Source organism: Oncorhynchus masou, chromosome 13 (genome assembly GCF_036934945.1).
Source record: "Oncorhynchus masou masou isolate Uvic2021 chromosome 13, UVic_Omas_1.1, whole genome shotgun sequence".
NCBI classification, from domain to species: Eukaryota; Metazoa; Chordata; class Actinopteri; order Salmoniformes; family Salmonidae; genus Oncorhynchus; species Oncorhynchus masou.
The window spans coordinates 66,473,810-66,485,930 of NC_088224.1; the positions used below are offsets into that span (position 1 = coordinate 66,473,810).

The 12,121-nt window shown below is 47.6% G+C and overlaps 1 protein-coding gene across 1 annotated transcript in view; it reads right to left on the reverse strand.

Annotated features, from left to right (window-relative positions):
• LOC135552865 (protein ABHD15-like) overlaps window positions 1-8,527 on the reverse strand; it is a 24,128-nt gene extending 15,601 nt beyond the window's left edge. The window contains exon 1 of the mRNA XM_064984777.1: window positions 7,382-8,527. Coding sequence (XP_064840849.1) covers window positions 7,382-7,948 — 567 coding nt within the window. The 5' untranslated portion in view covers window positions 7,949-8,527. The remainder of the gene's footprint in view (window positions 1-7,381) is intronic.
• Between the last annotated feature and the right edge of the window lie 3,594 nt (window positions 8,528-12,121).

Consider the following 12,121-nt stretch of genomic DNA (forward strand, 5'->3'; position numbering starts at 1 on the left):
AGGGGGTGCTGGCAGTCAAGGTAATGACTTATTGTTGACACACTAGGATAGTAGGGGGTTCTGGGAGTCAAGGTAGTGACTTATTGTTGACAGACTAGGATAGTAGGGGGTGCTGGGAGTCAAGGTAGTGACTTATTGTTGACAGACTAGGATAGTAAGGGGTGCTGGCAGTCAAGGTAATGACTTATTGTTGACAGACTAGGCTAGTAGGGGAGCTGGCAGTCAAGGTAGTGAGATATTGTTGACAGACTAGGATAGTAGGGGGTGCTGGCGGTCAAGGTAGTGACTTATTGTTGACAGACTAGGCTAGTAGGGGGTGCTGGGAGTCAAGGTAGTGACTTATTGTTGACAGACTAGGCTAGTAGGGGGTGCTGGGAGTCAAGGTAGTGACTTATTGTTGACAGACTAGGATAGTAGGGGGTGCTGGGAGTCAAGGTAGTGACTTATTGTTGACAGACTAGGATAGTAGGGGGTGCTGGCAGTCAAGGTAGTGACTTATTGTTGACAGACTAGGCTAGTAGGGGGAGCTGGCAGTCAAGGTAGTGAGATATTGTTGACAGACTAGGATAGTAGGGGGTGCTGGCGGTCAAGGTAGTGACTTATTGTTGACAGACTAGGCTAGTAGGGGGTGCTGGGAGTCAAGGTAGTGACTTATTGTTGACAGACTAGGCTAGTAGGGGGTGCTGGCAGTCAAGGTAGTGACTTATTGTTGACAGACTAGGATAGTAGGGGGTGCTGGGAGTCAAGGTAATGACTTATTGTTGACAGACTAGGATAGTAGGGGGTGCTGGCGGTCAAGGGAGTGACTTGTTCTTGACAAACTAGGATAGTAGGGGGTGCTGGCGGTCAAGGTAGTGACTTATTGTTGACAGACTAGGCTAGTGGGGGTGCTGGGAGTCAAGGTATTGACTTATTGTTGACAGACTAGGCTAGTAGGGGGTGCTGGCGGTCAAGGTATTGACTTATTGTTGACAGACTAGGCTAGTAGGGGTGCTGGGAGTCAAGGTAGTGACTTATTGTTGACAGACTCGGCTAGTAGGGGGAGCTGGCAGTCAAGGTAGTGACTTATTGTTGACAGACTAGGCTAGTAGGGGTGCTGGGAGTCAAGGTAGTGACTTATTGTTGACAGACTCGGCTAGTAGGGGGAGCTGGCAGTCAAGGTAGTGACTTATTGTTGACAGACTAGGCTAGTAGGGGGTGCTGGGAGTCAAGGTAGTGACTTATTGTTGACAGACTAGGCTAGTAGGGGGTGCTGGGAGTCAAGGTATTGACTTATTGTTGACAGACTAGGATAGTAGGGGGTGCTGGGAGTCAAGGTAGTGACTTATTGTTGACAGACTAGGCTAGTGGGGGGTGCTGGGAGTCAAGGTAGTGACTTATTGTTGACAGACTAGGCTAGTAGGGGGGTGCTGGCAGTCAAGGTAATGACTTATTGTTGACAGACTAGGATAGTAGGGGGTGCTGGCAGTCAAGGTAGTGACTTATTGTTGACAGACTAGGATAGTAGGGGGTGCTGGCAGTCAAGGTAATGACTTATTGTTGACACACTAGGATAGTAGGGGGTTCTGGGAGTCAAGGTAGTGACTTATTGTTGACAGACTAGGATAGTAGGGGGTGCTGGGAGTCAAGGTAGTGAGATATTGTTGACAGACTAGGATAGTAGGGGGTGCTGGCAGTCAAGGTAGTGACTTATTGTTGACAGACTAGGATAGTAGGGGGTGCTGGCAGTCAAGGTAATGACTTATTGTTGACACACTAGGATAGTAGGGGGTTCTGGGAGTCAAGGTAGTGACTTATTGTTGACAGACTAGGATAGTAGGGGGTGCTGGGAGTCAAGGTAGTGACTTATTGTTGACAGACTAGGATAGTAAGGGGTGCTGGCAGTCAAGGTAATGACTTATTGTTGACAGACTAGGCTAGTAGGGGGAGCTGGCAGTCAAGGTAGTGAGATATTGTTGACAGACTAGGATAGTAGGGGGTGCTGGCGGTCAAGGTAGTGACTTATTGTTGACAGACTAGGCTAGTAGGGGGTGCTGGGAGTCAAGGTAGTGACTTATTGTTGACAGACTAGGCTAGTAGGGGGTGCTGGGAGTCAAGGTAGTGACTTATTGTTGACAGACTAGGATAGTAGGGGGTGCTGGGAGTCAAGGTAGTGACTTATTGTTGACAGACTAGGATAGTAGGGGTGCTGGCAGTCAAGGTAATGACTTATTGTTGACAGACTAGGCTAGTAGGGGAGCTGGCAGTCAAGGTAGTGAGATATTGTTGACAGACTAGGATAGTAGGGGGTGCTGGCGGTCAAGGTAGTGACTTATTGTTGACAGACTAGGCTAGTAGGGGGTGCTGGGAGTCAAGGTAGTGACTTATTGTTGACAGACTAGGCTAGTAGGGGGTGCTGGCAGTCAAGGTAGTGACTTATTGTTGACAGACTAGGATAGTAGGGGGTGCTGGGAGTCAAGGTAATGACTTATTGTTGACAGACTAGGATAGTAGGGGGTGCTGGCGGTCAAGGGAGTGACTTGTTCTTGACAAACTAGGATAGTAGGGGGTGCTGGCGGTCAAGGTAGTGACTTATTGTTGACAGACTAGGCTAGTGGGGGGTGCTGGGAGTCAAGGTATTGACTTATTGTTGACAGACTAGGCTAGTAGGGGGTGCTGGCGGTCAAGGTATTGACTTATTGTTGACAGACTAGGCTAGTAGGGGGTGCTGGGAGTCAAGGTAGTGACTTATTGTTGACAGACTCGGCTAGTAGGGGGAGCTGGCAGTCAAGGTAGTGACTTATTGTTGACAGACTAGGCTAGTAGGGGGTGCTGGGAGTCAAGGTAGTGACTTATTGTTGACAGACTCGGCTAGTAGGGGGAGCTGGCAGTCAAGGTAGTGACTTATTGTTGACAGACTAGGCTAGTAGGGGGTGCTGGGAGTCAAGGTAGTGACTTATTGTTGACAGACTAGGCTAGTAGGGGGTGCTGGGAGTCAAGGTATTGACTTATTGTTGACAGACTAGGATAGTAGGGGGTGCTGGGAGTCAAGGTAGTGACTTATTGTTGACAGACTAGGCTAGTGGGGGGTGCTGGGAGTCAAGGTAGTGACTTATTGTTGACAGACTAGGCTAGTAGGGGGGTGCTGGCAGTCAAGGTAATGACTTATTGTTGACAGACTAGGATAGTAGGGGGTGCTGGCGGTCAAGGTATTGACTTATTGTTGACAGACTAGGCTAGTAGGGGGTGCTGGCGGTCAAGGTATTGACTTATTGTTGACAGACTAGGCTAGTAGGGGGTGCTGGGAGTCAAGGTAGTGACTTATTGTTGACAGACTCGGCAAGTAGGGGGAGCTGGCAGTCAAGGTAGTGACTTATTGTTGACAGACTAGGCTAGTAGGGGGTGCTGGGAGTCAAGGTAGTGACTTATTGTTGACAGACTCGGCTAGTAGGGGGAGCTGGCAGTCAAGGTAGTGACTTATTGTTGACAGACTAGGCTAGTAGGGGGTGCTGGGAGTCAAGGTAGTGACTTATTGTTGACAGACTAGGCTAGTAGGGGGTGCTGGGAGTCAAGGTATTGACTTATTGTTGACAGACTAGGATAGTAGGGGGTGCTGGGAGTCAAGGTAGTGACTTATTGTTGACAGACTAGGATAGTAGGGGGTGCTGGGAGTCAAGGTATTGACTTATTGTTGACAGACTAGGATTGTAGGGGGTGCTGGGAGTCAAGGTAGTGACTTATTGTTGACAGACTCGGCTAGTAGGGGGTGTTGGGAGTCAAGGTAGTGACTTATTGTTGACAGACTAGGATAGTAGGGTGTGCTGGGAGTCAAGGTATTGACTTATTGTTGACAGACTAGGCTAGTAGGGGGTGCTGGGTGTCAAGGTAGTGACTTATTGTTGACAGACTAGGATAGTAGGGTGTGCTGGGAGTCAAGGTATTGACTTATTGTTGACAGACTAGGATTGTAGGGGGTGCTGGGAGTCAAGGTAGTGACTTATTGTTGACAGACTCGGCTAGTAGGGGGTGTTGGGAGTCAAGGTAGTGACTTATTGTTGACAGACTAGGATAGTAGGGGGTGCTGGGAGTCAAGGTAGTGACTTATTGTTGACAGACTAGGAGAGTAGGGGGTGCTGGGAGTCAAGGTAGTGACTTATTGTTGACAGACTAGGATAGTAGGGGGTGCTGGGAGTCAAGGTAGTGACTTATTGTTGACAGACTAGGCTAGTAGGGGGTGCTGGGAGTCAAGGTAGTGACTTATTGTTGACAGACTAGGATAGTAGGGGGTGCTGGGAGTCAAGGTAGTGACTTATTGTTGACAGACTAGGATAGTAGGGGGTGCTGGGAGTCAAGGTAGTGACTTATTGTTGACAGACTAGGCTAGTAGGGGGTGCTGGGAGTCAAGGTAGTGACTTATTGTTGACAGACTAGGATAGTAGGGGGTGCTGGGAGTCAAGGTAGTGACTTATTGTTGACAGACTAGGATAGTAGGGGGTGCTGGGAGTCAAGGTAGTGACTTATTGTTGACAGACTAGGCTAGTAGGGGGTGCTGGCGGTCAAGGTAGTGACTTATTGTTGACAGACTAGACTAGTAGGGGGTGCTGGGAGTCAAGGTATTGACTTATTGTTGACAGACTAGGCTAGTAGGGGGTGCTGGGAGTCAAGGTATTGACTTATTGTTGACAGACTAGGCTAGTAGGGGGTGCTGGCGGTCAAGGTAGTGACTTATTGTTGACAGACTAGACTAGTAGGGGGTGCTGGGAGTCAAGGTAGTGACTTATTGTTGACAGACTAGGCTAGTGGGGGGTGCTGGCAGTCAAGGTAGTGACTTATTGTTGACAGACTAGGCTAGTAGGGGGTGCTGGGAGCCAAGGTAGTGACTTATTGTTGACAGACTAGGCTAGTAGGGGGTGCTGGCGGTCAAGGTAGTGACTTATTGTTGACAGACTAGACTAGTAGGGGGTGCTGGGAGTCAAGGTAGTGACTTATTGTTGACAGACTAGGCTAGTAGGGGGTGCTGGCGGCCAAGGTAGTGACTTATTGTTGACAGACTAGGCTAGTAGGGGGTGCTGGGAGTCAAGGTAATGACTTATTGTTGACAGACTAGGCTAGTAGGGGGTGCTGGCGGTCAAGGTAGTGAGATATTGTTGACAGACTAGGCTAGTAGGGGGTGCTGGGAGTCAAGGTATTGACTTATTGTTGACAGACTAGGCTAGTAGGGGGTGCTGGCGGTCAAGGTAGTGACTTATTGTTGACAGACTAGACTAGTAGGGGGTGCTGGGAGTCAAGGTATTGACTTATTGTTGACAGACTAGGCTAGTAGGGGGTGCTGGGAGTCAAGGTATTGACTTATTGTTGACAGACTAGGCTAGTAGGGGGTGCTGGCGGTCAAGGTAGTGACTTATTGTTGACAGACTAGGCTAGTAGGGGGTGCTGGCGGTCAAGGTAGTGACATATTGTTGACAGACTAGGCTAGTAGGGGGTGCTGGGAGTCAAGGTATTGACTTATTGTTGACAGACTAGGCTAGTAGGGGGTGCTGGCGGTCAAGGTAGTGACTTATTGTTGACAGACTAGACTAGTAGGGGGTGCTGGGAGTCAAGGTAGTGACTTATTGTTGACAGACTAGGCTAGTAGGGGGTGCTGGGAGCCAAGGTAGTGACTTATTGTTGACAGACTAGGCTAGTAGGGGGTGCTGGCGGTCAAGGTAGTGAGATATTGTTGACAGACTAGGCTAGTAGGGGGTGCTGGCGGTCAAGGTAGTGACATATTGTTGACAGACTAGGCTAGTAGGGGGTGCTGGCGGTCAAGGTAGTGAGATATTGTTGACAGACTAGGCTAGTAGGGGGTGCTGGCGGTCAAGGTAGTGACATATTGTTGACAGACTAGGATAGTAGGGGGTGCTGGGAGTCAAGGTGGTGACTTATTGTTGACAGACTAGGCTAGTGGGGGGTGCTGGCGGTCAAGGTAGTGACATATTGTTGACAGACTAGGCTAGTAGGGGGTGCTGGGAGTCAAGGTAGTGAGAAATTGTTGACAGACTAGGCTAGTAGGGGGAGCTGGGAGTCAAGGTAGTGACTTATTGTTGACAGACTAGGCTAGTAGGGGGAGCTGGGAGTCAAGGTAGTGACTTATTGTTGACAGACTAGGCTAGTAGGGGGAGCTGGGAGTCAAGGTAGTGACTTATTGTTTCTCTCAAAAGTAACAGAGTACATAAATCAGGCTTGGAACAATGCAAGCCAGATTGCCCGGTTGTACATTCAATTGGGCTACTTTATAGTGGATTAGGCAGGTGCTTTTGATCTGGTTTGGGTAGAAAGTGTCAAAAGAATGTGTCAACATTGTCTGGACTGCAGGGTACAGTGACTCATTATAAGGCTAACGGGCATTGGAGTGTAGTCTGGTCCCAGATCTGTTTGTGCTGTCTTGCTGATTTGTATTTATTTAGTAGGGGGTGATAATGTATGAGTTGGCAAGACAGCACAAAATGATCCGGGACTATGCTATTGGGAGTGCAGCTGCAGTGATGTGATCCTTTCACTCATAGCCTGCCAAGGCAGAGCAAGGCCTTCTTAAAGCTTTTCTCAATTACAACAATCACTGTTCTGAAGCCCTGGTTTTATCGCATGGCACTGTGCTCTTGTTGTTCACTTTTTTGCTCTCCTCCTCAGCTTGCCAAGACTGACTTAAATCAAGATTCCCCCCATGCTCAATGGGAATACGCTATGGCACTGGTCATTTCTCATATCTTGTTCAACCTCCTTTTTTTACACACCACTGCAGTGATGAATTAGACATAATTTCACTGTTATGTAATTTCACCATTACAAAAATCTTCATAGATTAAACCCTCCCCTCAATGAATTTCATTCATCCATCCATTCATTCAGATTATGGTAGCATTGTACTTTTTACAGTATAATACAGTCGATTTTACTGTATTGTACTGTATGTCATTATACAGTACTTGCTTTGAATCCATATTATTACAGTAGGTGTAATGTTATATGAAATACTGCATTTTACTTGCCACCAAGCTGCCTGTAAACTGCTGTCAAATTCACAAGTGCCCCTTTACAGTGTAGAGCTGTGCCCCTATACAGTCTAGAGTTAATGTAAAACTTATTTCTGCCCGCGAGACTGTCCACAACAGTCCCTAATAGACATCCATAGAACGGTACGCTATGTTCTAAGTAACAGTTATGATGTCAGAGTAAAGGTAAAAAAGGAGCAAGACAACTAGCATAATGTATCCTTCATTAAGACCATAAGACAAATAGGGCCCAGGTGAGCACTGGGCACATTGTGGCTGAGGGTGTTTTCACTTGATGAACAAGAACAAGCCTGGTTATGATCAAATATTGCATTACATTTCATCATTCATTCATTAAATCATTAGGCTACCTTCAGCACATTTCTAGTGATTTTCCCAAAAGAGTTGGGTATGATGAGGAGGATTGGGCTCGTGGAATTACTCGAGGTTCTCCTCCGTTTCTGGTACGACGCACCGGCCATCGACACTGCCCAGTCCAGCGCCACCAGACCGTCGTCGCTCAACTGCAGGTAGTCCCGCACGAAATACGCCGGGCTCTCGTACGGCCAGCACGCGCCGTAAACTGTCTGAAGAAACGCACTCGCCCGCCAAGTCCATCCAGTGCACGCTATGAAATTGCTGAAAGTCCTGCAGTGTTTGAAGAGATAGTTGGCCAGCGCCGAGGGTTTGCATATCAGCGCAACATCGGGGACCTTATTCTCACCTGCCCTGCCGGGTGTCTGGGCATTAGCACCGTCCACCGGGACCCCCAGGTCTGAGACGCACCTCTCCGAGACCATCTCCTTCGTCTGCCGCCGTGAAATTCCGAGCCCCTGGAGGAGTGCGTCTGGCTCGCGCTGGGTACCAAAATATTTCGAAGCTGACCAAATGACGGCCACCAGAATCCCAATACACAAAGCAACGAGCAATTCCATCATTTGGACTGTGGGGTCAATTCCACGGATTTTCAATAGACCTACAGTTATGTTTAATTAAAGTCAGCCAAAACTAATGTCAAAGCGCAAAGAATAATCCGGGCCATTTTCGTTTGGTTGAAATCCTCTTCTCACAGAGCACAACGTGCGCGTAACCATATAGGCTACTTGCTTTCTTTGGGATAAACCAGAATGCGCACAACAGGGTCTCCACTTTCTTTTCTACAGTAACATTTCAACTGTGACATCTCCAGCCTTATATGGTTAATTACGTTTTCAGTTTAGAAGCAATCCTTACTGAAAAAAGATGATTGAAGCAGAAGTTTCGATGGCTGATCGTAACTGTATACTGGAGAATACCCACCGTCGCCTCTACTGTGTTTCATAACAAAGCACTCCACTCCAGAAGGGCTGCCTTCCACTCCGTCTATTCCTGGGTAAATTAAGCAAAGTGTTTTCTCCTTCACCACATGAAAGGCATGGACACCCCCCCTCCAAGTCGTTCCAAATCGGGATACAAGGTGTTCTCGGCGCGCGCCTTTGAATTGTCAGTAATATAATGCAGAGCTGCGAACGCTTCGCTGCTCAATCTCAACAGCAGTGTGAGCAAGAGAAACTTCAGAATGGAGCCTCCCAGCTCCGATACATAGACCCTCGGTGTCGGACTGTCACAGGCGTAAACATCTCCTATACAATTCTGTTACGGATGTACAGTTACATTACATTACATGTACCCAGGGTAGTTGAGACTATAGAATCAATTGTTCTTCCATCAAAGATCATATAGATTCTATATTACAGAACATCTTGAATCCAAACAACACCAGTAATGTATTTCACAAAGGTAATATAGATAGGATAGCTATAGCAACTACAATGTCTGTACCACTAAAAGCCTGCCGGCAGAGGATTGAAAGCATAATGAATGTTTAAGAAGAGACTGCAGTGTATGCATTATGGCCATATTGTGACAATTGCAATGTATACATTTCATTAAGTGGATGTACGCTCCACATGTACTAAATGGCCCTCAAATAAAACTCTTACAGAGGCAGTGCAAACACAATATTGCCCACTGATGCATTAACAATCTAGAAAGTGCAGACAGAACAGGAGGCAGAAGATATACAGCTGGATTTATGGTAAATTACTGAGCGTTGTCCAAGAACAAAGGGAAGACAGGGCAGTGGACGAGTTCAGTAATAATTGTATCACCTGAATGTTTTTTTCCTAACGTATTCTCCATGGGGATTGGATGACCTTCAATTGGAATTTTACTCAGAACATTTCCAGGTAGCTTGTCGCTGACTCCCTTGATTGGTGATATATGGGGCTAAGTGCTATACCTCATATTAGGTGGATACATAACATGTTTATATTATGTCTGCGTCCGAAATGGCACACTATTCATTATAGTGCACTACATCTGAACAGGGGCCATATAGCTCTGATCAAAAGTAGTGGACTATAGGGAATAGGGCACCATTTGGGAAGCAATCTATATTGGGTTGTGCTCCTAAACTGCTGCTTTTCAGAGTGATGGGGATGTTGTTGTTGTTTTGGACCCATCTGAAAATGATGGCAGACTAACTGAGAGCTGTAGCCTGTCAGGGAGGACTGATGGTGAGGACCAGACTGACAGAGAGCTGTAGCCTGTCAGGGAGGACTGATGGTGAGGACCAGACTGACAGAGAGCTGTAGCCTGTCAGGGAGGACTGATGGTGAGGACCAGACTGACAGAGAGCTGTAGCCTGTCAGGGAGGACTGATGGTGAGGACCAGACTGACAGAGAGCTGTAGCCTGTCAGGGAGGACTGATGGTGAGGACCAGACTGACAGAGAGCTGTAGCCTGTCAGGGAGGACTAATGGTGAGGACCAGACTGACAGAGAGCTGTAGCCTGTCAGGGAGGACTGATGGTGAGGACCAGACTGACAGAGAGCTGTAGCCTGTCAGGGAGGACTGATGGTGAGGACCAGACTGACAGAGAGCTGTAGCCTGTCAGGGAGGACTGATGGTGAGGACCAGACTGACAGAGAGCTGTAGCTTGTCAGGGAGGACTGATGGTGAGGACCAGACTGACAGAGAGCTGTAGCCTGTCAGGGAGGACTGATGGTGAGGACCAGACTGACAGAGAGCTGTAGCCTGTCAGGGAGGACTGATGGTGAGGACCAGACTGACAGAGAGCTGTAGCCTGTCAGGGAGGACTGATGGTGAGGACCAGACTGACCGAGAGCTGTAGCCTGTCAGAGAGGACTGATGGTGAGGACCAGACTGACAGAGAGCTGTAGCCTGTCAGGGAGGACTGATGGTGAGGACCAGACTGACAGAGAGCTGTAGCCTGTCAGGGAGGACTAATGGTGAGGACCAGACTGACAGAGAGCTGTAGCCTGTCAGAGAGGACTGATGGTGAGGACCAGACTGACCGAGAGCTGTAGCCTGTCAGAGAGGACTGATGGTGAGGACCAGACTGACAGAGAGCTGTAGCCTGCCAGGGAGGACTGATGGTGAGGACCAGACTAACAGAGAGCTGTAGCCTGCCAGGGAGGACTGATGATGAGGACCAGACTGACAGAGAGCTGTAGCCTGTCAGGGAGGACTGATGGTGAGGACCAGACAAACAGAGAGCTGTAGCCTGTCAGGGAGGACTGATGGTGAGGACCAGACTAACAGAGAGCTGTAGCCTGTCAGGGAGGACTGATGGTGAGGACCAGACTGACAGAGAGCTGTAGCCTGTCAGGGAGGACTGATGGTGAGGACCAGACTGACAGAGAGCTGTAGCCTGTCAGGGAGGACTAATGGTGAGGACCTGTGGTGGATGAGTCAGTGTAATTAACTATTCAGATGGCAATAGACAAGACAGAAGAACATTGTGTTTGTCACCTTGTTTCACACACGCTATAAACTCTTACCTGGAAATCTCTGATGTCACCTACCAAGCAAATTGAATATTTGGAGAAGACAAGAGGCAATTTATTTAGCTTTATTCAACACCTAGTTAGGTCTTTGTAAAGTCCACAAAGAGTAACATGTAACTGTCTGTCATTGTTGCTTCTTTCTCCAGAGGAGTTTAGTCATCGACTTTCATAAAAGGTTTCCGCTCATCATCTTTTGGGATTCCTAGCGAATGTGTTGAATAAATGGCACTGTTGTAAGGTAATACACGTAGCATATACATGGCTTGAATCTACTTGTGTTGTGTGTGTTGTATTGTGTGTATGTGTGTGTGTTGTGTTGTATTGTGTTATGTGTGCTGTGTTGTGTTGTATTGTGCTGTGTGTGTGTTGTATTGTGCTGTGTGTGTGTGTGTGTTGCATTGTGATGTGTGTGTGTTGTATTGTGGTGTGTGTGTTGTATTCTGGTGTGTGTGTTGTATTCTGGTGTGTGTGTGTGTGTGTGTGTGTGTGTGTGTGTGTGTGTGTGTGTGTGTGTGTGTGTGTGTGTGTGTGTGTGTGTGTGTGTGTGTGTGTGTGTGTGTGTGTGTGTGTGTGTTTAGATATTAACCAACCTCCAGTCTGTTGTTGGTGCATGTGGTTCAACCGCTTCTCTTTGAACCTATGATGAGACGATTTAATTTAGTGAGATACAAGAAGCCAACAGCTAATGATATTCATGAGGCTGAACCAAAGAAGAGAAATAAGAAATGAACAGAACAGAACTTTTGCCTCACTCATCTTTTTAATAGCCATGAAAATATATTATATTCTAAGTCTGTGGAGCGAGGGATGTTCATTCAAAAGAAAGGGAAGATTGTGAAAGGGGGGAAGAGACCAAAATGAGTGAGATGGAGGATAGTTGATCTAGAGAGAGAGAGTTGATGTAGAGTAAGAATAGAGGTTATTTAAGCCTGGAGGTCATCGTGATATACAGTTCAACACACCTGCTTCTCAGGACATGTTATGGCCCATCACACACACACTCCCTCTAGGAACGTCAGAGGATATTGAAAAACAAGCACACACCCTTTATTGTTTTGTTTAGGGATGGCAAATTGTTCCGCATGACCCAAGGTTTTGGAAACACACGCAGTCACCCACGTCACACACACACACACACACACACACACACACACACACACACACACACACACACACACACACACACACACACACACACGCACACGCACACGCACACGCACACACACATACACACACACACACAGACACACACATACACAC